Source organism: Salvia hispanica, chromosome 5, assembly GCF_029641045.1.
Source record: "Salvia hispanica isolate PSC_SH4W2 chromosome 5, Shi_PSC_v1, whole genome shotgun sequence".
Lineage (NCBI taxonomy): Eukaryota > Viridiplantae > Streptophyta > Magnoliopsida > Lamiales > Lamiaceae > Salvia > Salvia hispanica.
In genome coordinates, this window is record NC_142696.1 from 43524672 (window position 1) to 43550016 (window position 25345).

Consider the following 25345-nt stretch of genomic DNA (forward strand, 5'->3'; position numbering starts at 1 on the left):
AAAATATTAAAAACTATAAATTTAATTATCAAAATGTCATAGTATAACTAAAAAGTTTAGCAAAAAAAAAATTTAATAGTCATATTACTATAAAATGTAGGACTCATATTTGATTAATTTTTTCATTATTTTTAAAATCTGTGAGTTAAGACTCCTATTCTAAAATGGAAAAAGTATAATTTGAGAATAATATTTTATAATTCAGACAATCAGTGAAGAGGGAAGGGGTAAGTAGATCACGTGAAGCGTAAAATAATTGGGATCGAGTGGAATTAAAAACATGAAATTAAAGGAAAAAGCAACATTGAAAAGAGGACAGTCGCTGACATTCAGACATACATTGTTGGGCTGGCATCAGTTCACTACATAGCCAAAATTAAAAAAAAAGAAGAAATAAGGACAAAATAAAAGAAGATTGATTCATGGATTAATTTCCGCATCAGACGGTAGCAACTATAATCAACTACCCGACTGCATCGCAGGTTCGCAATATTAAAGAAAGAGTAAAAAGCAGTAACTCACCACTGGTAGTGCTGCTGGATGAGTTGAGAGAGAGAGAGATGAGTGGCGGGAGAACAGTGAAATGGAGTTTGGTGATTCTTGCTGTGGTGTTATCGCTCTGCGTTTGTGGGCCAGCTCTCTTTTTTAAAGTGAAGAAGGGTTTCAACTCCAAGGGGATTTCTGCTTCTTGCGCTGAATGCATTTGCCATTGCTCCCCACCTCAATCGCTCTCACAGATTTCTCCTGGTTCGCCATTCTTTCCTTCTGCTTTTTTGCTTCTATTTTGATAAAATTGAAGTCTTGATAATGTTTCTACTCTTTTTTACTATGAATTCAGCTCTGCGTGTTTCAGCATTATTTGCCCTTTTTCATCTTCAGCTCTGTTTACTCAAAGGTGTTTTTTTTAAAGAAATGGAATAAAGGTTAATTTGATTGCGACAACTGATACTATTGGGGAAAATATAAGCATATAATGCCAATGGAAAATTTTGAAGCACTCTTTTTAGTCTCAATATACACGAGATTATCTTCATCTATTCCTATGATCTATAGCAGCGTGCGTGTATATGTGCTTGCTGTTATTGTAATTTACTCCAAGTTCTGTGTTAGTGTATGGCTACATGAAGTAAAGAGGTTATGCTGATTGACAGACTGTGAAGCTCTTTTCTCCAGAAATAAGATTATTTAGTAAATTTGCATTTTGGAGCATGTTTAAGGCATTCTTATTCCTGAACCGAGTTGCTGTGCTGCCTGAGCTACCTGTACAGTAACTTTTCCAAGCCATAATGTAGGAGGAAAGAGTGAAAATATATTGTTTAGATGCTGATATACAATGAGGGGAACCAGATCCTTGGTTGGTTTCACCTTTCCAATTGCTCCAAGGCCTTTAGAACTTATTTTCTCTGTCTTCTATTCTCTTGTAATTATAATTCTTAGTTTTTTAGTGATAATTTTAAGATCAAAATCCTAGGTGCTATTCGTCTGATTAAGGTCTTGAGCAGGTTTTGTCACAGAGACGAAAAAGTTGTTTGAACTCTTCTGGTTTGTCTGCAATATTGCTATCACCTTCTCCTGTCCAAGTGTACACCAATTTTTAGTCGCATTTGTTTAGTTCTAATTGTGTATTTCTTATTGCCTGTCTTCCCTTTCCCTTGTCATATCAACAAGAGGAAAGAGAGAAGAGCAACACGAGAATGAAATACGTTAGTGAAGGAAGATGCAAATGAACCGTTGAGTTAGGCCTTCTTTACCAACAAGCTATTTCATCCGTTATTAACTAGTAGTAGAAGTTATTTGTTCTCTGTAGAAACTTTTGGGTACTTTAGATTTCTCTTCATTTTCATATTCTTAGATTATGTTTGCTTGACTCTTAAAATGGAGAGTCACAACAATTTGTAGCTTGGAAACTCAATTTTACTGACCCTTTATGAAATTTTATAACTTGTGCGTTTTTCTGTGGTGTTTGCAGGCTTGGCTCACCTCATTGTTAAAGGTAAGAATATTGGACTGAATTTCTCTTAGTGAACATTTTTTGTGAATTTAGTTAGCATGAAGAAATCATGGTGGTCTGGCAGATTGTGGAAGAGATGATCCTGATCTCAAGGAAGAGATGGAGAAGCAATATGTGGACTTATTATCCGAGGAGCTAAGATTGCATGACGCTGTAGGCAAACAACAATCGCAACACATGAACATCACTTTGAGGGAAGCAAGGAAGTCGGCTTCTGAATATCGCAAGGAAGCTGAGAAATGCAATGTTGCCACAGAAACCTGTGAGGGAGCACGCGAACGAGCTGCCCTGCTACTTACTCGGGAGAAGAAGATAACAGCTTTGTGGGAACGAAGAGCTAAACTTCTTGGTTGGGAATAACTGTAGCAATGATGCTCTGTAATGAATTGTTTAGGTATTGTACAATGTTTTAAAGTTTGCAGAAATCTCAAAATTCTGCTGCAGCTAAGATTACAAGTGTCTAACAACAAAATTTTGAAACTTTCATCCAAAAATTCTAAACTAAACAAAATCCAAATTTCTCCATGCTCATTGTAACTGGGAGTTACAAGAAAAAAAAAAGTAACAGTACTAGAATAAAGCTTTGCTAGAAGGGATCTATCAGAAAAATGATAATTTTGAATATAGATAACCTTGAAGAGAAGCTCCTACTGCGTGCCTGCGCCAAACGAGTGATTAGCAAACGCAAGCTCATCATCTGGCACAGCTTCATCTTGTTGCTACAAATCAAGAAAACATGATAAGTACTATATATTAGTAACATATATGTATATATCCATAATCCTGCTTCTGAGCAGAAAAGAAAGAAACAAAAAAATGCAACATAATTATGGCCATAAAGTTGAATGGAGGCATCAAAGTTTTCTATGTTAGTATAGCACAAACTAATGATAATCTACGATAGTGCAGAGGAAGTGTGATATAAAAAGTTAAGATAGAGTCGAATGATTGCCTACCGGCTTGAGCATAACATTCACCAGTTCATCCATCGGATCATAACCTTGAGGAGTATATCCTGGCAGTAACTTTGGTTGCTCGGAGAAGAGCAAGTCCTCGTTAGAACTTGATCTGGATTCTGTAGCCAGCTTTACATTCTGCTGCACAAGAGCTGAAGCACCAACGCTTGATCCGCCACCAGTATGCATATCCATCTTCTGGTTCAAGACCCCACTACCCTGCCCTTGTTCTGCCCAACATTGGGCCATATTCTGCACATCGCCCGTCGACCCTACCTGGCACTGCATTTCTCTAGAAACTTCGAAGCCAGAAGAAAGAACAATAGGGTTGTTCTGTAAATAAGCCCCTGAAGAGTTATTATCACTGAAAACATTTAAAGGCAACTGACTGTGAAAAGGCTCAGCAGAAAGCAGAGGATTTGGGTGCATTTCAGATGCCTCGACTCTTTTCTGCCAATGAGAAACACCATTATTGATGGATTCCAAGGCAAAGGAAGCCGACTGATTAATAAACCCTCCACTACTCGCGTTTCCATGCAGCATCTGCGGATTATTCATGGGACCACTCGCCAAGTTGTTCAAGCTGCTTAGAGCGGTTCCAGTTGAACTCCATTTCCCTTGTTGTGTTGAAACTGACATTCTCGAATTGTTGAAATTTGCATTTCCCTTGTTGTGTTGCAACTGATCCAGTTCCAGAGACGGCTGAACTCCATGAAATAAACTCGTATTTCGATTGGAAGTTGGAAGGACGTAATGCATTTCCCCAACTGAATCGATGGAGTTGCTCACGTTTTGAACTTGACTTGGATGGACTAGAGTGGAATGAGTAAGGTTATGAATATTCACACTGGCAGGACTGTTTACTCGACCAAGCATGCCCCCCGTGCAAGGTGATAATGCAACATTAGTTGGTCTTGCTCCACTAAAATCTCCAAATCCATCCAATGAACCCATATTCATGACACCGGGATCATTATCCATGCTTGCTTGTTCGGTTGCAGGATTAATTTTTTTCAGGTAACCCCTATACTTCTGCAGGACAATAAGTAACAAGAATTACGGAGTATTAAAAGAGAAGATAATTTTCTTTGCATCTAAAATAGGAGGCTATTCCATTAGTTCATGATTTTATTCACTAAATGGTTAGATGTAATTTTCAAGGATGCAAATACTTTCATAGGCAAAGGAAATATTATTACCTGGAGATGGCTCGCCACATTTTCGCGGGTAATGCCTTCGACGTTCATTAAGTTCAATATTCTTTTGGGAACGGCCCCTGCAATGAGAAACATAATCAAAGGAAATTAGACATTAGGAAGTTCAATATCAAAAGGAGAAATTTGTGTAGAACTCACTTTCAATTCCCAACTGACTAATTGATTGGAGAAACTTCATGTGAAGCTCTTTAGTCCAGGTAACCCGGCGTTTCTTGCGTGGCACATTGTCTTCTTCATCTTCATCATCATTACCATCGTCCTCATCTTCATCATCCTTTTTCTTTCTATTACATTTTTCATCATTTTGGTCCGATGAAGACCCATGACCTTCTCCAATTGCCTGAAGAGCTTTGGTTTGATTATTCTGGTTCTTAGGCTTGCACTTCATCCTCCTTACTACATGCTGCCAAATGTTACTCAGCTCTTCAATCCGAATAGGTTTCACCAAATAGTCACAAGCTCCATTGTTAACCCCTTTAAGTACAAGCTCGGGATCACCATCTGCCGACAACACTGCAACGACATAGCATCAGAACAAGTTACAAGCTGAACAAACCACCATAATAAACACAAATTTAGGTTGAGGTGCACTTACTGATAACCGGTATATCCAACTTAAGACCAACAAGTTCCAAAAGCTTAAAGCCATCCATGTCGGGCATGTAGACATCGCTAATCACCAAGTCGAATCTGTCATTGTCTTCACTGATCATCTCCCACGCAACCCTCGCCTGGCTCGCTGTAGTGACTGTGGAAATAATAATAATATGTCTTATTCATGAAAACAGTGGATTCGGCAGTTAGTAATTTAACCAAAAGAATCAAAATCCCGGATTCATTAAGGGGTCGTTTGGTTGCTTTGTTTACTCTCGACTCGTCAAAATTTTATTGTATCTCGTGATTAACCATTTATCCCTCCCTCTATGACTTCAAAAAAATCACCAAACATGGTTTCAACAACAGAATTCAGGAACACTGACAAAACAACATAACTGAAAACGCGAATTCGACAAACCAAATTTCCATAGGCGACCAAGTAACAACTCAAAATTCAAACTTTTCAAGAAAAAACAAACCATTATAGCCGCATTTTTTGAGTAAAGTTTCCAATAACTTCAAGCAAGTTGGGTCATCATCAACAGCAAGAACACGCATCCCCGCCGGGAAATTCTCATCAATAACAGTCATTTTTAACAATTTCAAATCAGAGTCTGAAAATCAAATCTCCAACACAAAAAAGTTAGTTGCTTTAAAACTCCCGCCAAAATCCCACATGAAAAAGAGCTTCTTTTAACATCCTGTGAAGCATTGACTGAGAAGACAGGAAGTTATCACAGACACAAACAAAAATTACACAGCGTGTGCCAGCAGAGTGAAGAATTAAATCCTGTCTCCTCTCTGTCTCTCAACTAAGTGATTTGTTAGAGAATGCTGATACAGTCTCTAACACGAGTATTTATATAGGACTTGTGAAAATTATTGTGTTCCGTAGATCAAAGTTAACAACTTAAGATCTTCACCGTTGGATTTGCATCAACCAATATTTTTGGTAAGTGTTTATGGGCCTGGGTCTCAAAGTTAAATTAGGAAAAATTTTGCTCTTTTTGGAAATTTAAAAGGTTTCCTTAGCCATATTTCTTCCCTGCGCGACTGCAACCTACAAATGGTTGTTTGTGACATATGGTAATTGGTTACGGCTATTTATAGACGTTGTTATCAATTGAGAGTGGCTCCATCTAGTTATTCAGAATCGTTAAAATTATTTATAACTTGAATGCTTATTATATTACCCTTTTTCCTTTTCTGAAAATCATTGGCATCTTTCAGCACTGCAAAATTACCCTATTTTGAAAAAGGAAAGGTTATTAATAATGATATCTATCACCAAATTTAAAACAAAATCTCTTCATCTTATTTTTTTTTACATATATATCAGTTGGAAGGGTATGAATTCAAGACTCACAAATATTGTTTCTACTAATTGATTTTAAGATACAAAAAGGTACTAGTACTATGAAATAATGAAATCATTCACAATTGTAAACATCTGAATTTTCTTATCAAAAAAATTAGAAAATCTAAAAATTCTATAACGTGACTCATTTGCACTTTGCAGAGTACTGATTTGTTTTCATTTTTCAGCCACTTTACTTGTAATCTTTAAATGGCTATAGTATTCTATTTTGTAGAACTTTTTTTTGTTCCCATACTAACATAAATTGAAGCAATATAATTATTTTGGTCTTGTTACCATGTGATGATTAAAATCTATTTTAATAGAATTAAAATTTGATAATTCATAACAGGAAAAAAAGTTGACCATGTTTGTGCTTTATTTCCATTTTGGTGATTAATAGGTCAAATATAATTATGCATATGTATAAACTTTCGTAGTTTTTACTTTTTAGCTCCAATTTTATGCGATTTTAAGTTTGTAGTATTATTTACTGTATTTATGTAATCGCGATAAAAAATTCGATATATACAATGGTTTACAAAAGGAGCATCAATTTTTCATAATTCATAATGAAAGTGTACAACTCGAAAATACAGATACACATGAAAAACAAAAAACCTTCAATTTCCACTGTCCCATGTCATGGAGGCTGCAATACAGAAAACAGTTTATGACCATTATTCCAAAGATGATTTTACTTAAAAGTCTGATAAACCATATAGAAAAGTTAAAGACTGAATATTATATATACCTGTCTTAGCAAGAGTCCAGTTGCTGTCATCACCAAGTGCCCAAAAGAAATAGCCTCCAAGCCCCTGAGCCTTAGCAAACTTCACCTTAGCCGCTATCGAAGTAGCATCGTCGTATCCAACCCAATTCGTCCCAGAATACGAATACGTAGACACTGTCGCGTTGTCGAAAACCACCGTCGCATTATTCCCAGCGTTGAACTCCACAACCGCCGAATAAACCAGCACGCCGCCGCCCTGGCCCGCTCCGACGGCCGGCGCCCCGATCCCGTGCTGATCCGGATCCTTGAGCATCCACGTCCGCCCATACGCCGGCATCCCCATCACTATCTGCTTCGATCCCACCCCGCCCCTCTTCCACGCCGCCACGCCGTAGCTAGTGCTCACGTTGCTTTTACTATCATACAGCAGCGCGTGCGCCGCTGTCGCATTCGGCTCCCATCCGCCGTGGTAGTCAAAGCACATTGGACTTAAAATGTCCACATACCTTAGACGACGTATTGCCAGAAATAGTAAACATAAAATGAGAGTAATATTCTAGATTTATGGAGAAAATTAGGTAGAAATATGAAAAAAATATCTGTATCATACCTCCTGATGGCGTCCCCGGGATAGGCGCGGGGCCCGGGGTACGACAGGTCTGGGGAGTAGTAAACGGCGGCCGAGAGCAGCAGCCTCAGCTGGGCCGTGGCGAGGGACTCTTGGTTTAGAAGGGATCGCCATTCTTTGAGGAGGAGTGCGAGGTTCGACATGTCTTGGGCGTTGCTGGGGAATTCCCAGTCGAGGTCGAGGCCGTCGAAGCCGTGGTGGCGTGCGGCGGTGATGGAGGATTGGATGAAGGCGGAGCGGGAGGCGGAGGAGCTGGCCATGGCGGAGAAGGTGGCGGGGTCGGCCCCTGCTCCGCCTATGGAGAGGATAGCCTTGGATTTAGGGGTGGAGGCGTGGAGGGTGGAGGTGAAGGCGTGCATCCATTGATCGTCGTTGGGGTTGAGTAAAATTTGGAATGTGTTTGGGTCGATTAGGACGAAGGCGTAGAATAGGTGTGTGAAGTAGGCGGTTGGTATGGATGAGGGCGGGAGAGACTCTGCCTGCCACGACGGCCAGTATGCGGCTTTTACGCCGCCACGGTGAGGTGGTGGAGAGGGAGAAGCTGCAATATGATGGGACGATGCATAGAGAGTGGTGATGAGAAGAGAGAGAATTTTATGATAACCCATATTTTAGTTTGTGTTGTTGCAGGAAGTAACTATGCTGTTGCTTGTATATATAGATAGGTGGATAGATTTAGCAGTGTAAACGGAACGTTGGATCTAATTAGCATGATGTATGTTTATGTTTATGATGCCTATGAGGACATTCACAAGAACACAAAGCTGTGTGTTTGTTGTGTGCGTCTTACTATGAATAGATTCTTGTTTGAGGCACAATTTTCTTCAACTTGTTAATCTGGTGTTTTGATTTTGTAGTTTAAATTGTTGTTTGACAAAATATTCAGCTAAACAAAGGGTCAAAATCTTTTCAGTTTTGTGGTTGAATATTGAAGATACAATATAGCAGTCAATTCCTTCTTATCGAGGCATTTTTACATTTAGAAAGTTTTTTTTACAGTTGAATCAAATCTCTGAGTCATTTTCATATATAATACAATAACTTTTTACTATTTTTAACTTTACTCTCTCTTACTTTATTACTTTATTCACTTTTTACTTTATCTTTTATACGTTTTTCTTTTTTATTTTTTTTATCTATTACTCCGTAAGGGTGTCTCCAATGGCGGAAGTCCTGGTAGGACGTCGCCGACGTCCGCCGTAGTGAAGGGGAAGGGCGCCCACGCCCGTCCCATGTGCCTGTCCCATGTCCTCACCCCTCAGCCCGACGTCATATCTGACGTCCGCCACTGTGGCTTGGGTAGGACGTCCCACCGAAAATTAATTTAAAAAAAAAAAAAACTCTATAAATACGGCTCGTGTCGAAATTTTAATTCCATAAATTTTAATTTTAATTGTGAATTTATTAATTTTATTGCGGGAAGTCCTAGTGAAATGGGAAGTCCTAGTGATGACGTGGCATGAATTTTGTGTGGGAAGTCCTAGTGGGAAGAGCGCCACCGGAGACACCCCTAAGTATTTCCTCAATATTCCTTTCTTATTTTACACTCCGTGTCGAAAAATTTCACATCAATTATGAGAAAACGGAGGAAGTAACATTTTTTTCACACTTACTTTACAATGCATTGACTTTTTGGCATTTGTTTTTCAAAATTTTAACTATTTATTATGTGTTCAAAAGTTTTGCCTCAACCATAAAGTAACGGGGATTTGCAGTCCAATTTCAATCTCATTAATTAATTCGGAGCAAATATCATGAGAGAGTCGTATCACATTCATATGTCTGCAAAAGAGTCTGATACGTATTAATTCGAAGAAATACTTGGAGAGGGAGAGAGAGTAGATAATAGATTGGAATTTCACTCTTGTGAAAAACATTAAATTCTTCATTATTTTATTAAAATATTATAATATACTACTAATTCTTCATTTTTTATTCTAAGAAAATATTTTACATATATTTATAAGATATGGTATGTAGAAAGATATTCTAATAAACCAAATCAAATCATAACTGACTATATAATAGATCAAATCAATAATAATATATGAAGATTATAAAAATGAATTGTATTCTAACGGATAAGGCAATGATTAGATAATTAGTCATATGTTTCAAATTAATCTGAATATGCACGAATGTACCCGGAAAGGTTATAATAATGCCTGTAAATTACTAATACACCCCTGTAATCATTCTCCAAATGCAGCAAAATCAGTCTCAAGTTAGGGGCAAAACTAACCCATAGAATTCAGTCATCCTAGTATAAAATCGCTCTGCTACCCAAGCTCAACAACCCAGATCATCCGTAAGTATTTCCTCAATTATCTGTGTTATCTGTAATCCAGGTCAAAGAGCTCGAGTGTCAGAACTCTTTCTGTCTCCGTGCATGTGTGTGTTTTGGGATCTGCATAAGTTTTGAGTAAGCTGTAGGTTTTGATTAGAAACTGAAAAGAGTGTTGAGTCAAAGGGATTTCGAAATTGGGGGCTTTACAATTTCATCTTAACAATCAAGAACTAATCTTTTTGTGTGATGATCGGTCACTAAAATAATTGCATGTTTAATTGCTTTCAATTTTTTCTAATTCCGATTTTGTTGAATCGCTTACTAATTTCTAACTCTGGTGCAGTATTATTCTGTTTTATGAGAAATGAAAATGAAGAGCGTCAAGTTCTTGTTGTTGCTATCATCCCTAATTGTGGTGGTCTCTTATACAGCGGTAGAGTTTCTGTCTTTTTTCAGTTTGTAACATTTTTCCAATACGATTAGTTATGAAATGAATGAATGTGTGTGCAGACGGCTGCGCCGCCGCCGACTTGCCCTGCTGATGTTTCAAGTGATTGTGGTTCTGGTGAATGGGAAGGGGACTTCTTCCCAGGCATTCCAAAAATTAAGTATGAGGTGAAATTTGTGATAAGTTTTTTCTTTTCCCAATAATAGTTACTGGAATTGATGAATATGGTGATCATGGTTATCCTTTGCTAATGTAGGGTCCTACCAGTAAGAATCCTCTTGCCTACAAATGGTATAATGCCGAAGAGGAAATTCTTGGCAAAAAGATGAAGGTGAGAGTTACATTGTGGTTATGCTAAATGCTTTTCAGCAATCTTGTTTGTAGAGGATTTGTTTTGGAACCTAAAATTTTAATTTGACCTAGGATTGGTTGAGGTTCAGCATTGCATTTTGGCATACATTTCGTGGGACAGGTGGTGATCCGTTTGGTGCACCCACAAAGACGTGGCCTTGGGAAGATGGAACTAATTCTTTGGCAATGGCAAAGAGAAGAAGTATGGTTTAAGCTGCTAGTATTTAGTTCTTAATTTTGATTTAAAATGTATTTATTTTATCTGATGTTTTTGGAATTTGATTATTCAGTGAGGGCGAACTTTGAGTTCCTTGATAAGCTTGGACTTGATAGATGGTGCTTCCATGACAGGGATATCGCCCCAGAGGGTAAAACGATTGAGGTTAGTTGTTGGTGCATAAATTCAGTTAATCTGATAGACTGATATCTTTCTCCCTTTGAAGACAGTAAAATAGAGTGGAAAATCATAGCTCTTTTGTTCGAAAAAGTTACTATCTTATTAATCTGATGCAAACTTAAAATTTCAAATATTTGAGTTTGCTTATATTTGTTTGTGATTTTGTAGGAATCTAATGCTAACTTGGATGAAGTGGTTGCTCTTGCCAAAGAACTCCAGGTAGCTTTACGTATTGCCTTTTAAAAGATAATAACAAAGCAATAGCATGGCAATCTCAATTTTGATATTCATGCATATGAAGTTGAGATCATCACAATTTTCTCTATAAACAATTTGAAGCTTTTTATTGAGTACAAACTTTGTTCAAGTGTGCATTGAGTACAAACTTTGTTAAGTGTGCTCATAGACACTTTCTTCCAACATTCCTGTCTGTAAACACTAGGGCACAAGGATTCGTCCTTTGTGGGGTACAGCTCAGTTGTTCTTCCATCCAAGATACATGCATGGAGCTGCAACTAGGTACACGACCGTATATGTTTGTTCTATTTGATGACTCATTATTGAATGTTCACCGCCTGCCTAATATTCTGACCTTTTTGTTATGCAGTCCTGAACTAGGAGTGTATGCATACTCAGCAGCACAGGTCAAAAAGGCAATCGAGGTTGGTGATTGAATCACTTGGTCACAACCCATTAATACATAATATAGAGTTATACTCGACATCCCTTATTTTGCATTATGTTTGACATTCCATTTTGTGCCTATAGGTTACGCATTATCTAGGTGGAGAAAATTATGTCTTCTGGGGTGGTCGTGAAGGCTATCAATCTCTTTTGAACACAGATATGGAAAGAGAGCTCAATCACATGGTGCGATCATTATGCTATGTTATCTTTTCATGCCTATACCTGAATCATTTCACGTAGATTTCTATTTGTGTGCCTTGTATGTTTGCTTCTAGTAATTTTTTTGCTAAGGTTATGAATCAAACGATTGTCATTTTATTGCAGGCACATTTTTTTGAAGCAGCTGTTGCCTACAAGAAGAAAATTGGATTCAATGGTATTTTTATATATTACTTTGTGTAGACATTGACATTTATTTCTGAGTTGCAACACTAATATGAATGGTTGATGGTAGCTCCAACTCGACCTCATTCTAAATTTGTGCTTTACCAGAAAAATCGAACCATTAACTGCAACACTAATCTGATTGCTGTCGTTGACAATCGTTTTCAGGGACGCTGCTCATTGAACCTAAACCCCAGGAGCCTACAAAACACCAGTATGTTTCTGTCAACGGGTACATACTATGCATAAAAATATTCAGCTAACATGACATATCTCAAAACTTGCCAGGTATGATTGGGATGCTGCAACATCAGCTAACTTCCTCCGTAAATATGGATTGATAGGTAAAAGTTGTGTCCTTTACTCCTTTATGCATAGTTCTATCTTCACCGTTTTACAGAAATAATAACGGGTTTATTTAACAAGATTGACATTAGAAAGCAAAGTTGTTACTCGAGTGGAGTTGGATGAATTGATTGTGGCACTGTTCTGATTCAGCTGAACATGTCCTTTGCATTTATTTTTTTCCTCAAATTCTATGCAGGTGAGTTTAAGCTGAACATTGAGTGCAACCACGCAACTCTCTCAGGTCACAGGTATGCTGTGTTCTGTTTCAGAACTCGTAATTTAATGACATTGATTGTTTCCCACCATTCACACATGAGTGATGAGTGAATTTAGTATTCCTGACACCCAGTTGTACACTGCAGCTGCCATCATGAGATTGAGACTGCTCGAATCAATGGCATATTGGGTAATATTGATGCAAACTCCGGTGACCCCCAAGTCGGTATGTTTATTAGACTTTTCTGCTCAGTCTACCACACCGATGTTAATGCATTTTGTTCTATTTCAGCAATTAATAATATGAGTGAGGCCATGTTGTGCAGGTTGGGATACCGACCAGTTTATGATGGATGTTGGAGAAGCAACACTAGTTATGCTCTCCGTTATTAAAAATGTACGTGTATTAAGTAGTTTTTCATGCACAATGAAAGAAGTATTAGAAGTATATAAATCTAATAAACAATGTTTTTTTGTTTTATTTATGCATCACAGGGAGGGTTGGCACCCGGTGGGTTTAATTTTGATGCAAAATTGTAAGTTTTCTTTTCTTTGCCTACATTTGGTTGCAGATTGAAAATCCAATACTATATTTAAAAAAAAGAAAACTATATTGATCTGTTTTATGTTGATGTATTTGTAGGCGGAGAGAGAGCACAGATGTCGAGGATATCTTCATAGCTCATATCGCGGGTATGGATACCATTGCACGTGGGCTTCGAAATGCTGCCAAGCTAATTGAGGTAGTCATTTCTTCATTCTACATAGCTTCTTTCTCCAAGCCTTTCCATCTTATGTCAAAAATTGCGCTGTCTGTGTACTCGTGCAGGGTGGTTTGTTAGATGAACTAGTTCGCAAGAGGTATGCAAGTTTCGACACAGAATTGGGAGCCCAGATCGAGGCAAGTTTCACCGTTCCGACCTCTTTTTTCGTCTATTTTTTGTATTGTTCCATCCTATGGTTGATGATTGAATAATGCAAACAGGCTGGAAAGGCTGATTTTGAGTTACTTGAGAAGAAGACTATACAATGGGGAGAGCCCAAAGTTGGTTCTGCTAAGCAGGTAACTGCAATTGTAGATTAATTCAATTTTTGGAATGCATTTTGTAAGTTTCTAAAAAATATGTGTGGGAATGGTGGTTGCAGGAGTTGGCGGAGATGATATTCCAGTCTGCAATATAGAGTCGACCATTTCTTAGTGTTTTTTTTTCTCGTCTACTTTGGATATAGCTTCTTCTATTTTGCGCAACGGACTAAACTTTAATAAACTTAGAGACGTATACTCTCTTTCGTTTGTGATATAATTCGATTTCTAAGGAGATTGGTGTATTTGAAGTTCAGATATTTAATGTTACATTCGTTTAGATTTGACGAACTCAGTTGTAAAAGAACCCAAGTACAAAATCTTTTCTCATAATTATCCGTTAAAATAATAGCATAGAAAATTTATTGTTCTCTTTAAAAATGAACCATTAAAATAATAGCATAGAAAATTTATTGTTCTCTTTACATTAAAGAGACTATTTAATTAAGACATTTCTTTTTGGCCAAGTAATACCAAAATTAAATTAAATAATTGATCAAAATAAGTTGATTTGATTTGATTTTGGTAGTAAATAACATAATTAATACCAAAGGCAATCATAACCATATATATTCTTGACTAAATTAATGTTGATCAAGACATTATATAAATATCAATGTTCCTTATTAATAATAGGAAACATAGTACTTAGTCAACAATTAATGACTAATTAGGAAATTCCTCATTCAAATAATGTGTCTTGTACCAAATTTATGTATTATGGAATATATTAAAATTAAATTTTATTTAGGATTCTATCATATGTAACATATGTGAGACTTAAAACATATTACGCTTATCTTTTGAGTTGAAATTAATTCCAGCAATCTCTGAGTATTTTCTATTGTTAACCCTAAAATATTTTTACATCTTTCATTCTATTTTAAATGCCTTTTTGACATGGTTACTTAGGAGTAAGTTAATTAATTAGAGAGTGACATTCTATCCCATGTGTAGGAGTGTAGAGTCAAGAAAGAGCATATGGCACACAAATAGAAGGAAAATGAGATATTTCAAGTAACACGTTCATGTGGTCTATTACTAGTACAAACAATTTGATAGTAGGAGTACAAAATTAATGTCATATGAAGCCTGCTAGATAATTTTGCAAATAATCGCTACTATTACTATATACTACGAAATGACAAAATTACTAATCATGATGAATATTGATAAGGTGTTTTTACAACAATTCAAGGACGTTTTGCATCGATTAATTGTTTTATAGTATTTCACAAAATTGGAATGATATAAACATGGCATCGTTTCCAGTTAATTTTTCTTCCATGGTTTACCATTTTGCTTTTTCACTCGCTAAGAGAAGGAACTGCCGACTGCCATTTTGGTAGATATATTTGGAGAAAGAAACAAATTGGATTTTAATACCTTAAATATAAAAAAACAATTCTATGTTAAATGTAGAGATCAAGTACCATATCCTGGAGAGGCAAATCAGCCTAAAAAACCGAGTCAATAATCGATACCATGAGACCATTATGAGTGATGGTCTACCATAAATTTTTCAATCAAAATAATAGTAGTAACGAAAGCACTATGTTAAAAACGATGAACATGCAAATCACAAAGAACATATCAATCAACAAATTATCTAATTAGTTTTTCAATGGAGCGTCAAAAATCTGTGTATTAGATTAGTACTTTATGCAGGTCGCAGGATAACACCATTTTCTGCAAGCACAACATTGATGGCATAAAACCACAAAAACATTACCCTCAATAGGAAAATCAAAATAGAGAAAGAAACAGAGATAATCCATAGTTTCAAGCCTTTATCTTAATAAAAAAACACCATTATCTAAAAAGATAGGTTACAGTCTACAAATGAAGACTTAAACCTAAAACCAATTAGCATAAAGCAGTAACAAAAAAATTCCCAAGCAGCACCTCAAAACCCTAGCTTGGTACGGCGCCAATGCCTGCGCTTCGCATTGTACCTACAAATAACAACAACACTCTGCTGAATTTCCCCCAAAAATAATTATATTTCAAAGTAACTGAAAACTAGCAAAAGCAAAATACCTGATGGTGTTGTCCGTGCGCATACGGATCCAGTAAGGAATTGGCCTATTTTGCCTCTGCTTCTTCGCCAGCTTCTTCTTAATCATGAACGTCTTGTGCGACGGCTGTTCACAATTTCGTTCCGTTATTTACAAATAATGGAAAATAGATCAACAAGCTATTTACTCTATACGAAACACATATGGACGAGAGAGAGAGAATGGTCACCATTTTCGCCTAAAGATGTTCAGCAATGGGCGAAAGCCTCTGGTTGAGATGGAATAAAACCCTAGATTTGAAATAGGGATTTCGTCTAAATATGTGAACACACTATAGGAATGGGCTGAGTACTTCTGGCCCACTTAAATATGGGCCTTTACAAAATGGATATTAAAATGTGACTATTGGATCGGATCATCGCATCTAAAATTGAACACATTTTTTTGAAATATTTTTTTATCATTAATCACCTAAAAAATCCGAAGTAACAATATCCACGAGCTATATATGTTGGCCAAGTTATAAATGTGCAAATGGATTCGAGTACTAAGAGCATCCCCATCGCCATGTCCGTCCGTCCGTGCCAGCGGCAAGGAGATCCCCGTCCGCCGCTGCGAGCCGTCCGTCCGTACCGCTGAGCAGCACACACGGCGCTCTCTAATTCGCCAACGGCATAGCTGTTGGCAAAATTGATTTTTCTTTTTTTTTTCAAAAAAAAAAATTCGGAAATAATTCAAATAATACCAAAAATTAAAAATATATATTTTTGGATTCCCAAAAAATAGAGCCGATTATGGACGTTTTGGATTTTTTTTTAATCTCAAAATCATCTATAAATAAACATATTCATCATCCACTTTTCACATCAAATTATCTCTCATTCATACTTTTTCATACTAAATCATCTCCATCTTCCTCTCTCACTCAAACCCTCTCTAAAACATTCAAAAATGGATTTCACCAATCTCATTGCGGAAGCGGAGCGCGAACTGAAGGAACTGGCAGCGGAAGCAGTGCGACGGATTAACATAATTTAACAATTATTAATCGCACAAATAAATCACATAATAATCCGATTTATTTAGCAGATTATTTAGACAAAATCTATTCACGTAATTCTCACATGTATCATGCTCATAACTTGAATTAATCATGCTTTAAGAATATTGAATCCTAAAACATGCTTTTCTACGGAGCAGAAATAATACCTAATTAATTCTCCAAAAAATTGAAGATAGCTAGCAGCTTCTCCACGTGACGCTTTGAATACTAGACCACAGATCTTCTCTCTTGGTTCCCAAACTGTACTCCGATATCAGATGAGCTGATCTCACCAGAATACTAGGACTTAAATAAAAGAGACAGAAAAACTACTCCTAAGAGGAGATGGAAATTCGACCAACTCAATATGAGGGGGGCGACATTTTCGAAAATATTAAGAATAAAAATTGTGATGATTCTGTCTCCTTTATTCCCCTATTTATATTAAGTTTCTCTTTGGGCCCAGACATGGATCTATGGAAGGTTTTGGATATGGGCTCATCCAATTTACTTTTTACTAATTAAATTGAACCCACAATTTAATATAAGCTTAATTGGAATATTACGAGCAGCCACTACAGAAGTAATATTGAACTCTCCCCATCTAAATCCAAAATTATAAGTAATCCGGGTTTCCGTTTTAACTTTCATTTCCCGCGCTTAAGATAAAAATTTCCATTAATTAATTAATGTCTGCTATGGACTTAATTAATTAACTTCTTATTAATTTCAAGAGTGGACTTAGCATGAAACGCTTATTTATTATTCATAGAGTAATCAAACTCCAACTAGCTAGGTTCCGAATAATAAAACCTTGTTTCGCGCTCCTCTTGAGGACATTATCAAACGAGACTCTCCTCGCGCACGATTCAATATAATAGCAATCCTAGCACCGCTAGATATTAATCACCACTACCCAATATATCAGGTTTCTTGGGTTACGAAAAACCCGCACCATTTGATAAGTCAAAATAATGCATAATCAATACCGTATGCTCAATGCTAACCTACATTGATTAAGAAACAAATATTTATCAAGACCTCGCCTTTCAGTAGATAGCCTAAGGACAAGTCTTGCTGTTAGATCCGTTCAGTGCTATACCACACCAATGTCATCTTATTTCAGTAAGGCTTAGAAATATGCGGACTGACATTGCAACCTTTCTCGATGGATAGTCTAATTCCATCTAGGTTGTGAAATTCTTCTTTTTCTTTGTTTAGGACTGACCGTGTTACCTTAAAGTGGACGCCGCCCACAACCGGTCTACTAAAACAAAGACTTAGACCTTGTTAAGTTAACTTATACATTTAAACATGCAATTAACATCCATTAAATGTAAAACATAACAACATTATGACAAAAATAATCTGTTTTATTCATTGGAAAATAAAATAAGAGTTTTACAGTATTGAATCACTCGAAACGTGATTTCTAGTATATAAACTCTAACAATCTCCCACTTATACTCAAAACACTTTCGAGTATACAAAAAATGTGCTAATGTCTAATTCTCCCACTTACACTGAAAGCGAATTGAGGTCTTGTATTAGTCGAACTCTCATTCCTTCAACATGACTCTCAAATGGCTTGACCGCTAATGTCTTCGTGAAAGGATCTGCCAGGTTGTTTTCTGACTCAATCTTGACCACTTGTATGTCTCCTCTCTGCACTATATCTCGAATGATATGATACTTCCTCTCTATGTGCTTGCTCGCTTTATGAGCATGTGGTTCCCTCGAATTTGCCACAGCACCAGAATTGTCACAATAAATGGTGATGCTCTTGGGCATATTCGTAACCACACTTAAGTCCAGAAGGAAGTTCTTAAGCCATACAGCCTCTTTTGCAGCCTCCGAAGCGGCCACATATTCGGCTTCCATGGTAGAGTTTGCAATGCATTTCTGCTTTACACTCTTCCAAATTACAGCTCCACCTCCTAAGGTAAACACATATCCGGAAGTTGATTTTCTCGAATCTACGTCAGCTTGAAAGTCCGAATCTGTATATCCTAAAGGACAGAGCTCGGCTGTATTGTAAACTAGAATATAGTCCTTAGTCCGATTAAGGTACTTGAGTATGTTCTTTACGGCAGTCCAATGTCCTTGGCCGGGATTTGATTGATATCTTGCTACCATGCCAACAACAAAGCAAATATCGGGTCTAGTACAAAGCATAGCATACATGAGACTACCAACAGTCGAGGCATATGGTATCCTTCTCATCTCTGCTATCTCAGATGTTGTCTTTGGACACATCTCTTGAGATAAATGGATGTCATGTCCAAAAGGTAAGAAACCTTTCTTGGCATCTTGCATGCTAAAGCGTCTAAGTACCGTATCGATGTAAGATTCTTGGGATAAGCACAACGTTCTCTTTGCACGGTTCCGAAGAACCTTGATACTGAGAATGTGTCCCGCATCACCCATATCTTTCATCTCGAACTGGCTGGACAACCATGTTCATACTGATGACAACATCTTTTTATTTTTTCCATTTAGAAGAATGTCATCTACATACAAAACTAAGAACACAACATTTCCCTTTTCAACCTTCTTATACACGTAACTTTCATTGGGGCATTTTTCGAATCCAAACTTTTGAACAGTTTGACCAAAACACTAGTTCCATGATCTAGATGCTTGCTTAAGGCCATAAATGGTTTTCTTAAGCTTCCAAACCATGTGTTCCTTGCCCTTTACTACATAGCCTTCGGGTTGTTCCATGTAGATGGTCTCCTCAAGACCGCCGTTTAAAAACGCAGTCTTAACGTCCATCTGCCATACTTCCCAATCCATGTAAGCTGCTATAGACAAAAGAATACAAATCGATTTGAGCATGACCACTGGGGAGAAGGTCTCATCGTAGTCGATGCCTTCCCTTTGGGTATACCCCTTAGCCACTAGTCTTGCCTTAAAGACTTTAACTCGTCCATCGGGTCCACGTTTACGTTTGTATATCCACTTACTCCCAATTGCAGTACAACCTTCGGGTAGGATAGACAAATCATGGGTTACTATGGTGTAGCACCGGCGATCGACTTCACCGTCAACGGAATTGCATACCACATGGGTTACTATCTCGCTGATGGTATCTACCCAAGGTGGTCAACTTTCGTGAAGTCATTCAACAATGCGCATGACCCGAGACTGATTCTTTTTGCGCAACGTCAAGAGTCTGCTCGGAAAGATGTCGAAAGAGCTTTTGGGGTCCTTCAAGGCCGATTCAACATTGTGAAGGCCCCGTCTCGGCTGTGGTATGTTAGGAATATAGCCGACATCATGTACACGTGTATTATCTTCCACAGCATGATTATAGCTGACGAAGGACCGATGGCGGCTAACTTTTACGATGATGAAGCTGGAAGCTCAACCGCGAGGTCTCCCCCACGACGAGGTGTGCATACGTCGGTGAACGAGAGGATCGAAACAAAACACACAATGCGCGATACAAGAACCCACGTTGAGCTACAAAAAGACCTAATCAAACACATTTGGGCGAAATTCGGTAACGAGTAGTGGGTCTTTTTAATTTTATGAATTTAACTATGTATTTTTTTTATTTCCAAGGATTTTAATTATGCATTTTTATTTTTTAGGATTTTAATTATGCAATTTTTATTTTTTAGGATTTTAATAATGGAATTTTTAATTTTTAGGCTTTTAATTATGTAATTTTTATATTTTAATGTATTTTTATATATATTGTAGAAATGTTTTTAGTAATTGAAGTAATTAAATTGAATAATAGAATGGTGGGACACTTGAGCTTGTCCTTATGGAAGAGCACGGATGTGGGTGTTGTGCTCTTAGCTAAGGACAAGAAGTAAAAGTGGGTCCGGACTCACCTCCATGCTCTTATTTAAAAGCACGAATGTGGATGCTCTAATACTGTCTCAGACTCTCACGAATAACACAATACTATTATTTAAAGCTATTTATTTATATATTAACAATTGAAAAAAGGGCACTTTAGTAAATACCAAAAGTTGTGTATTAAAATTAGAGATAAAAATGGTGGATCTCTTTGCTTGGTGCGTTGACACAAGTTTTACCAAAAAAAAATATGAGAAAGATTGGAAGGAGCGGCATCGTAGAGAGATAAACCAATAATTGAAAGAAGGCATATATAAAGAGAAGATGTGAGAAGCAAAGAGAGGGAAGTAGCGCTAGAGTCTCCCTCTCATCTATAATTTGTTCCTCTCTCTTGAGGTTATATTTTGCATGGGGGGCAGGGACATACATCATTAATCCCTTCGTGTGATCACAACCTTTACCATTGCTGGGAGGACAAGAGAGAAGAGTTTGAATGCTCTTGATCTTTCTTCCCCAACCCACGTCTCCTTGTTTCCTTCAAGAATAATCTACAAATTAATATTTGGAATTAATATCCATGGACGCCATTAATATTAAAGATGTGGACCTTGTAAGTCATCTCCATATCTATAATTATATAATTTCAAATAAGATTCCAACCCGTGACATCGAAAACAGGAGAAAATCCCCATTGAAGAAGTTTTCGCGCATTTAAAATGTTCGAGGGAGGGTTTAACGTCGGCAGAAGCTGCAAAGAGGCTTGAAGCTTTTGGCGCCAATAAACTTGAGGAGAAGAATGAAAGCAAACTTCTCAAGTTTTTGGGATTTATGTGGAATCCTCTTTCATGGGTTATGGAGTGTGCTGCTATTATGGCCATTATATTGGCACATGGAGGGGTAATTAATCCAAACAAGTTACTCCATCTTATTCTACAATATTGCCCTATAATTTATTTGAAACTGGATGAATAATCCATCTAGGGCAAGCCTCCGGACTGGCAAGATTTTGTCGGCATCACGGTGCTGCTAATTATCAATTCCACCATTAGTTTCGCCGAAGAAAATAACGCTGGAAACGCTGCAGCCGCCCTCATGGCTGGCCTTGCTCCCAAAACCAAGGTACATGTTTTTTTGTTGCATAGCTAAACATTTGAAACGACACGGATTTTAATGCATAACTGGTAAAAAATACAAGAGATGGAATCAAAAAGTGAAGGAAAATGAGTCTCATCTCATTAGAGAGAAAAAAAGTTTCCTAAAACAGAAAAAGCGTAATTCTAATGATCCACGAAGTAAAATGAAAATAGTACTGATAAAGTGTGTGTTTTGGTCTATTCGATAACAATATGCATTGGTGATTAAAAAGGTTTTAAGAGATGGAAAATGGAGTGAGGAGGAGGCATCCATTCTAGTTCCGGGAGACTTGATCAGTGTCAAGCTCGGAGATATCATCCCGGCTGACGCCCGTCTCTTGGATGGTGACCCTCTCAAGATTGATCAAGCAGCTCTCACCGGTGAATCCTTGCCCGTCACCAAAAACCCTGGGGATCAGGTCTACTCCGGCTCCACCTGCAAGCAAGGCGAAATCGAGGCCGTTGTTATCGCCACCGGCATCAACTCCTTCTTCGGAAAGGCGGCACATCTCGTTGATAACACCAACAATGTGGGACATTTTCAACAGGTATATGCATTTTCTCCTGATGATAATTGATGTACATATATAGCTCAACAATATTTTGAGTTGTTGTTTTTTTGTTAATTAGGTGTTGACTTCGATTGGAAACTTCTGCATTTGCTCGATTGCTGTGGGAATGCTGATCGAGGTCATAGTGATGTACCCTATTCAAAAGAGAGGGTACAGGCAAGGAATCGACAATTTGTTGGTGCTCTTGATTGGTGGGATTCCGATCGCCATGCCAACCGTATTATCCGTGACTATGGCAATCGGGTCCCACCGGCTGTCCGAGCAGGGGGCCATCACAAAAAGGATGACCGCGATCGAGGAGATGGCTGGAATGGATGTGCTCTGCAGCGACAAAACCGGAACTCTCACTCTCAACAAGCTCACCGTCGATAAAAAAATGATCGAGGTCTTTCCAGGCGACTTGGACGCCGATGGCCTCCTCTTGCTCGCTGCTCGAGCTTCTAGGGTTGAGAATCAGGGCGCCATTGATGCCTCCATTGTTAACATGCTCAAAGATCCCAAAGAGGCGAGGGCGGGGATCACGGAGGTGCATTTCTTGCCCTTTAACCCCGTGGAGAAACGGACAGCCATCACCTATTATGATTCCGATGGGAACTGGCAACGCTCAAGTAAAGGTGCTCCTGAGCAAGTAAACACCAGCTAATCCTCAACTTCATCACATATATATTTATATTCCTAACTCAGTTTTTGTAAGGAGAAATTGCATGTTTTGATTAGATTATCGAACTATGTGAACTTGAAGGAGAAGTGTTGAAAAAGGCTCAAACGATCATCGAAGATTTTGCGAATCGCGGTCTTCGGTCTCTTGGTGTTGCACGGCAGGTGAGTCATTGATAGCTAGAAAATATTGATACGGGTATATGTTGTGAGGGTTCATCGATGCATATCCGAACTCATATTAGTATGACATCTTCCAACAGGCCTTATACTACTATTGCTTGCAATTTTAATTATTTTCCGTGGTTTGCATCACATCATATGTAATAAACTGAGTGATGTTCAGAGTGTGCCGGAGAAGACGAAAGAGGGCAAAGGCGGAGCTTGGGAGTTTGTAGGGTTGCTACCGTTGTTCGACCCTCCGAGGCACGACAGCGCAGAGACGATCAAAAGAGCTATTCAACTTGGCGTCAGTGTGAAGATGATAACCGGCGATCAGCTAGCCATCGGCAAGGAGACGGGCCGTCGCCTTGGGATGGGCACCAACATGTATCCTTCTTCTTCCCTACTTGGTCAAAGCCAAGACGCCTCCTCAATGTCCGTTGATGAGCTCATTGAAAAAGCAGACGGTTTTGCCGGAGTCTTTCCTGGTAATTCAATTCATCAATTAAAACCATCTTTTAAAATATTAAAATCCATATTTGTATATGTAGAGCACAAGTACGAGATCGTGAAGAGGCTGCAAGAGAGAAACCACATCTGCGGCATGACTGGAGACGGCGTGAACGACGCGCCGGCGCTGAAGAAGGCGGATATAGGCATCGCCGTAGCGGACGCGACGGACGCTGCCCGGGGCGCGTCCGACATCGTGCTGACGGAGCCGGGGCTGAGCGTGATCGTGAGCGCCGTGCTGACAAGCCGCGCTATTTTCCAGAGGATGAAAAACTACACCATTTACGCGGTGTCGATCACAATCCGCATCGTCGTTGGGTTCATGCTCATCGCTCTCATCTGGAAATTCGACTTCTCCCCGTTCATGGTCCTCATCATCGCCCTCTTAAACGACGGCACCATCATGACCATCTCCAAAGACAGAGTGAAGCCTTCGCCCGTGCCGGACTCGTGGAAGCTGAATGAGATCTTCGCGACGGGTGTAGTCCTTGGGACGTATATGGCTGCCATGTCCGTCCTCTTCTTCTACCTTGCAGCTCACACTAACTTCTTCTCAGTACGTGATAGGATCATCGACTGCACATTTGTTTGATATTGTCCAAGTCTACACAGATTTGCTTTTGGAAATGCCTCAAACTAATTAGGATTGGACAACACTTATATATTATTGCTTCCAACTTCCCTCGTTCTCCAATGTGCAACCAGAAACAATTATTGATGGTCTAAATGTTTTGTAGGATATTTTCGGTGTTAGGTCGATCAGAGGGACGACGGATGAGCTGACGGCGGCGCTCTACTTGCAAGTGAGCATTGTAAGTCAGGCTCTCATCTTCGTGACTAGATCGCGAAGCTGGTCATTTGTGGAACGACCAGGGGTCTTGCTCATGACTGCGTTCGTCATGGCTCAACTGGTGAGCACTCACAAAATGGTTTGTGGATTAATGTGATTGATTTTGAGATTAAATTAAATATATGATTGTGATCAGTTGGCTACATTGGTAGCGGTATATGCGAATTGGGAGTTTGCAAGGATGAAAGGGATCGGATGGGGATGGGGCGGAGCCATTTGGGTGTACAGCATCGTCACCTATTTCCCTCTTGACATACTCAAATTCATCATTCGCTCTCTATTCGATCACAAGGTATCAAACCAAACCAAACAAGTTAAATTTAATTTACCTTGAACTGACTCTACCTGAACTCTCTTAATGTATACAACCAAGAACAACAATGGCGATGCCGAAAAGAAAGCGAGAAGCTCCCTTACCGACCGCCTCTCGGCTTCCGACTTCTGATGATACTGCAAACATAAAATGGCACACAATCGCAAGGTATCATATCTGTCCTAAACATAAAACATCTTGTCTACTCAAGCTTAAATTTCTTATACTATTAAAGTTGGTGTTGCAGTTTCATGGTTTGGACAGTGGCCAATGTGCAAAATTCCAGCAACACTAAAATTTGGTCCAAGAGAGAGAAGCAACCAATGTATTGGGAGATGAAACGTAAATTTGAACAAAAAAGTTGGCGATGATGCGATGGAATGGGCTGTCCAGTTGGATGTTCAAAGCACGTACTACTGGGCACTGGTAAGAAAACCATATTTTTTCAATAAGTTTTGGATGATGTAATGTCAATCGATGGTTGTAGTTTAGAAGGAAAATGTGATTCTCAAAGAGTAGATATAAATTCAGTTTATGAACATTTAATCTATCTGTATATAAGTTTTCTCATCTT

The 25345-nt window shown here is 38.4% G+C and overlaps 6 protein-coding genes across 10 annotated transcripts; 3 read left to right on the top strand and 3 right to left on the bottom strand.

Moving 5' to 3' along the window:
* The first annotated feature begins 334 nt into the window (after positions 1-334).
* LOC125187537 (uncharacterized) lies at positions 335-2459 on the top strand. The gene is made up of 3 exons (XM_048084147.2): positions 335-747; positions 1970-1993; positions 2076-2459. Exons 1-3 carry the CDS (start codon positions 561-563, stop codon positions 2369-2371), a joined length of 507 nt encoding a protein of 168 aa, XP_047940104.1. The 5' UTR covers positions 335-560; the 3' UTR covers positions 2372-2459.
* A 33-nt stretch (positions 2460-2492) lies between these two features.
* LOC125189282 (two-component response regulator ARR12-like) lies at positions 2493-5414 on the bottom strand. Its single transcript, XM_089058880.1, has 7 exons — positions 5261-5414; positions 4780-4932; positions 4323-4697; positions 4167-4243; positions 3734-3999; positions 2968-3601; positions 2493-2730 (listed from the first exon to the last, which is right to left on the bottom strand). The coding sequence occupies exons 1-7, from the start codon at positions 5370-5372 to the stop codon at positions 2659-2661; spliced, it is 1689 nt and encodes a 562-aa protein (XP_088915006.1). The 5' UTR covers positions 5373-5414; the 3' UTR covers positions 2493-2658.
* A 1347-nt stretch (positions 5415-6761) lies between these two features.
* On the bottom strand, positions 6762-8108 carry LOC125189281 (class V chitinase CHIT5-like). Its single transcript, XM_048086573.2, has 3 exons — positions 7482-8108; positions 6893-7377; positions 6762-6790 (listed from the first exon to the last, which is right to left on the bottom strand). Exons 1-3 carry the CDS (start codon positions 8105-8107, stop codon positions 6762-6764), a joined length of 1140 nt encoding a protein of 379 aa, XP_047942530.2. The 5' UTR covers position 8108.
* A 1569-nt stretch (positions 8109-9677) lies between these two features.
* Positions 9678-13992, top strand: LOC125190910 (xylose isomerase family protein). 5 transcript variants are annotated; one of them, XM_048088333.2, is made up of 21 exons: positions 9678-9807; positions 10130-10219; positions 10297-10401; positions 10491-10565; positions 10658-10787; positions 10876-10967; positions 11151-11201; positions 11425-11501; positions 11590-11644; positions 11751-11852; positions 11994-12045; positions 12222-12267; positions 12342-12397; positions 12598-12649; positions 12764-12843; positions 12944-13014; positions 13113-13153; positions 13261-13360; positions 13447-13518; positions 13603-13680; positions 13764-13992. In XM_048088333.2, the coding sequence occupies exons 2-21, from the start codon at positions 10151-10153 to the stop codon at positions 13797-13799; spliced, it is 1440 nt and encodes a 479-aa protein (XP_047944290.1). In that variant the 5' UTR covers positions 9678-9807; positions 10130-10150; the 3' UTR covers positions 13800-13992. The 5 variants fall into 5 exon arrangements, with proteins under 5 accessions (XP_047944290.1, XP_047944289.1, XP_088914203.1 ...); XM_048088332.2 differs by having other exon boundaries at positions 9801-9921; XM_089058077.1 differs by having other exon boundaries at positions 9805-9890.
* Positions 13993-15471: 1479 nt separating this feature from the next.
* On the bottom strand, positions 15472-16081 carry LOC125190476 (large ribosomal subunit protein eL39x). Its single transcript, XM_048087798.2, has 3 exons — positions 15949-16081; positions 15742-15845; positions 15472-15656 (listed from the first exon to the last, which is right to left on the bottom strand). The coding sequence occupies exons 1-3, from the start codon at positions 15949-15951 to the stop codon at positions 15608-15610; spliced, it is 156 nt and encodes a 51-aa protein (XP_047943755.1). The 5' UTR covers positions 15952-16081; the 3' UTR covers positions 15472-15607.
* Positions 16082-21026: 4945 nt separating this feature from the next.
* Positions 21027-25341, top strand: LOC125190646 (ATPase 8, plasma membrane-type-like). The gene is made up of 12 exons (XM_048087996.2): positions 21027-21184; positions 21253-21471; positions 21556-21693; positions 21941-22255; positions 22338-22907; positions 22997-23101; positions 23283-23586; positions 23650-24164; positions 24346-24519; positions 24595-24750; positions 24832-24939; positions 25019-25341. Exons 1-11 carry the CDS (start codon positions 21152-21154, stop codon positions 24901-24903), a joined length of 2601 nt encoding a protein of 866 aa, XP_047943953.2. The 5' UTR covers positions 21027-21151; the 3' UTR covers positions 24904-24939; positions 25019-25341.
* The last annotated feature ends 4 nt before the right edge of the window (positions 25342-25345 follow it).

Coding starts and splice junctions, on each gene's coding strand:
- LOC125190476 (XM_048087798.2), bottom strand. Junction 15,657..15,741: donor CGCACGGACAACACCATCAG/GTATTTTGCTTT, acceptor TGTTATTTGTAG/GTACAATGCGAAGCGCAGGC.
- LOC125189281 (XM_048086573.2), bottom strand. CDS start 8,107: ATGGGTTATCATAAAATTCTCTCTCTTCTCATCACCACTCTCTATGCA. Junction 7,378..7,481: donor CCCGGGGACGCCATCAGGAG/GTATGATACAGA, acceptor ACGTCGTCTAAG/GTATGTGGACATTTTAAGTC. Junction 6,791..6,892: donor CTGGACTCTTGCTAAGACAG/GTATATATAATA, acceptor TCTGTATTGCAG/CCTCCATGACATGGGACAGT.
- LOC125190646 (XM_048087996.2), top strand. CDS start 21,152: ATGGACGCCATTAATATTAAAGATGTGGACCTT. Junction 22,256..22,337: donor ATGTGGGACATTTTCAACAG/GTATATGCATTT, acceptor TTTGTTAATTAG/GTGTTGACTTCGATTGGAAA. Junction 24,165..24,345: donor CTCACACTAACTTCTTCTCA/GTACGTGATAGG, acceptor AATGTTTTGTAG/GATATTTTCGGTGTTAGGTC.
- LOC125190910 (XM_048088333.2), top strand. CDS start 10,151: ATGAAAATGAAGAGCGTCAAGTTCTTGTTGTTGCTATCATCCCTAATT. Junction 10,566..10,657: donor TTCTTGGCAAAAAGATGAAG/GTGAGAGTTACA, acceptor AATTTGACCTAG/GATTGGTTGAGGTTCAGCAT. Junction 11,853..11,993: donor AAAGAGAGCTCAATCACATG/GTGCGATCATTA, acceptor ATTTTATTGCAG/GCACATTTTTTTGAAGCAGC.
- LOC125189282 (XM_089058880.1), bottom strand. CDS start 5,372: ATGACTGTTATTGATGAGAATTTCCCGGCGGGGATGCGTGTTCTTGCT. Junction 4,698..4,779: donor GTTGGATATACCGGTTATCA/GTAAGTGCACCT, acceptor ATGTCGTTGCAG/TGTTGTCGGCAGATGGTGAT. Junction 2,731..2,967: donor TGAATGTTATGCTCAAGCCG/GTAGGCAATCAT, acceptor CTTGATTTGTAG/CAACAAGATGAAGCTGTGCC.
- LOC125187537 (XM_048084147.2), top strand. CDS start 561: ATGAGTGGCGGGAGAACAGTGAAATGGAGTTTGGTGATTCTTGCTGTG. Junction 748..1,969: donor GCTCTCACAGATTTCTCCTG/GTTCGCCATTCT, acceptor TGGTGTTTGCAG/GCTTGGCTCACCTCATTGTT. Junction 1,994..2,075: donor GGCTCACCTCATTGTTAAAG/GTAAGAATATTG, acceptor GTGGTCTGGCAG/ATTGTGGAAGAGATGATCCT.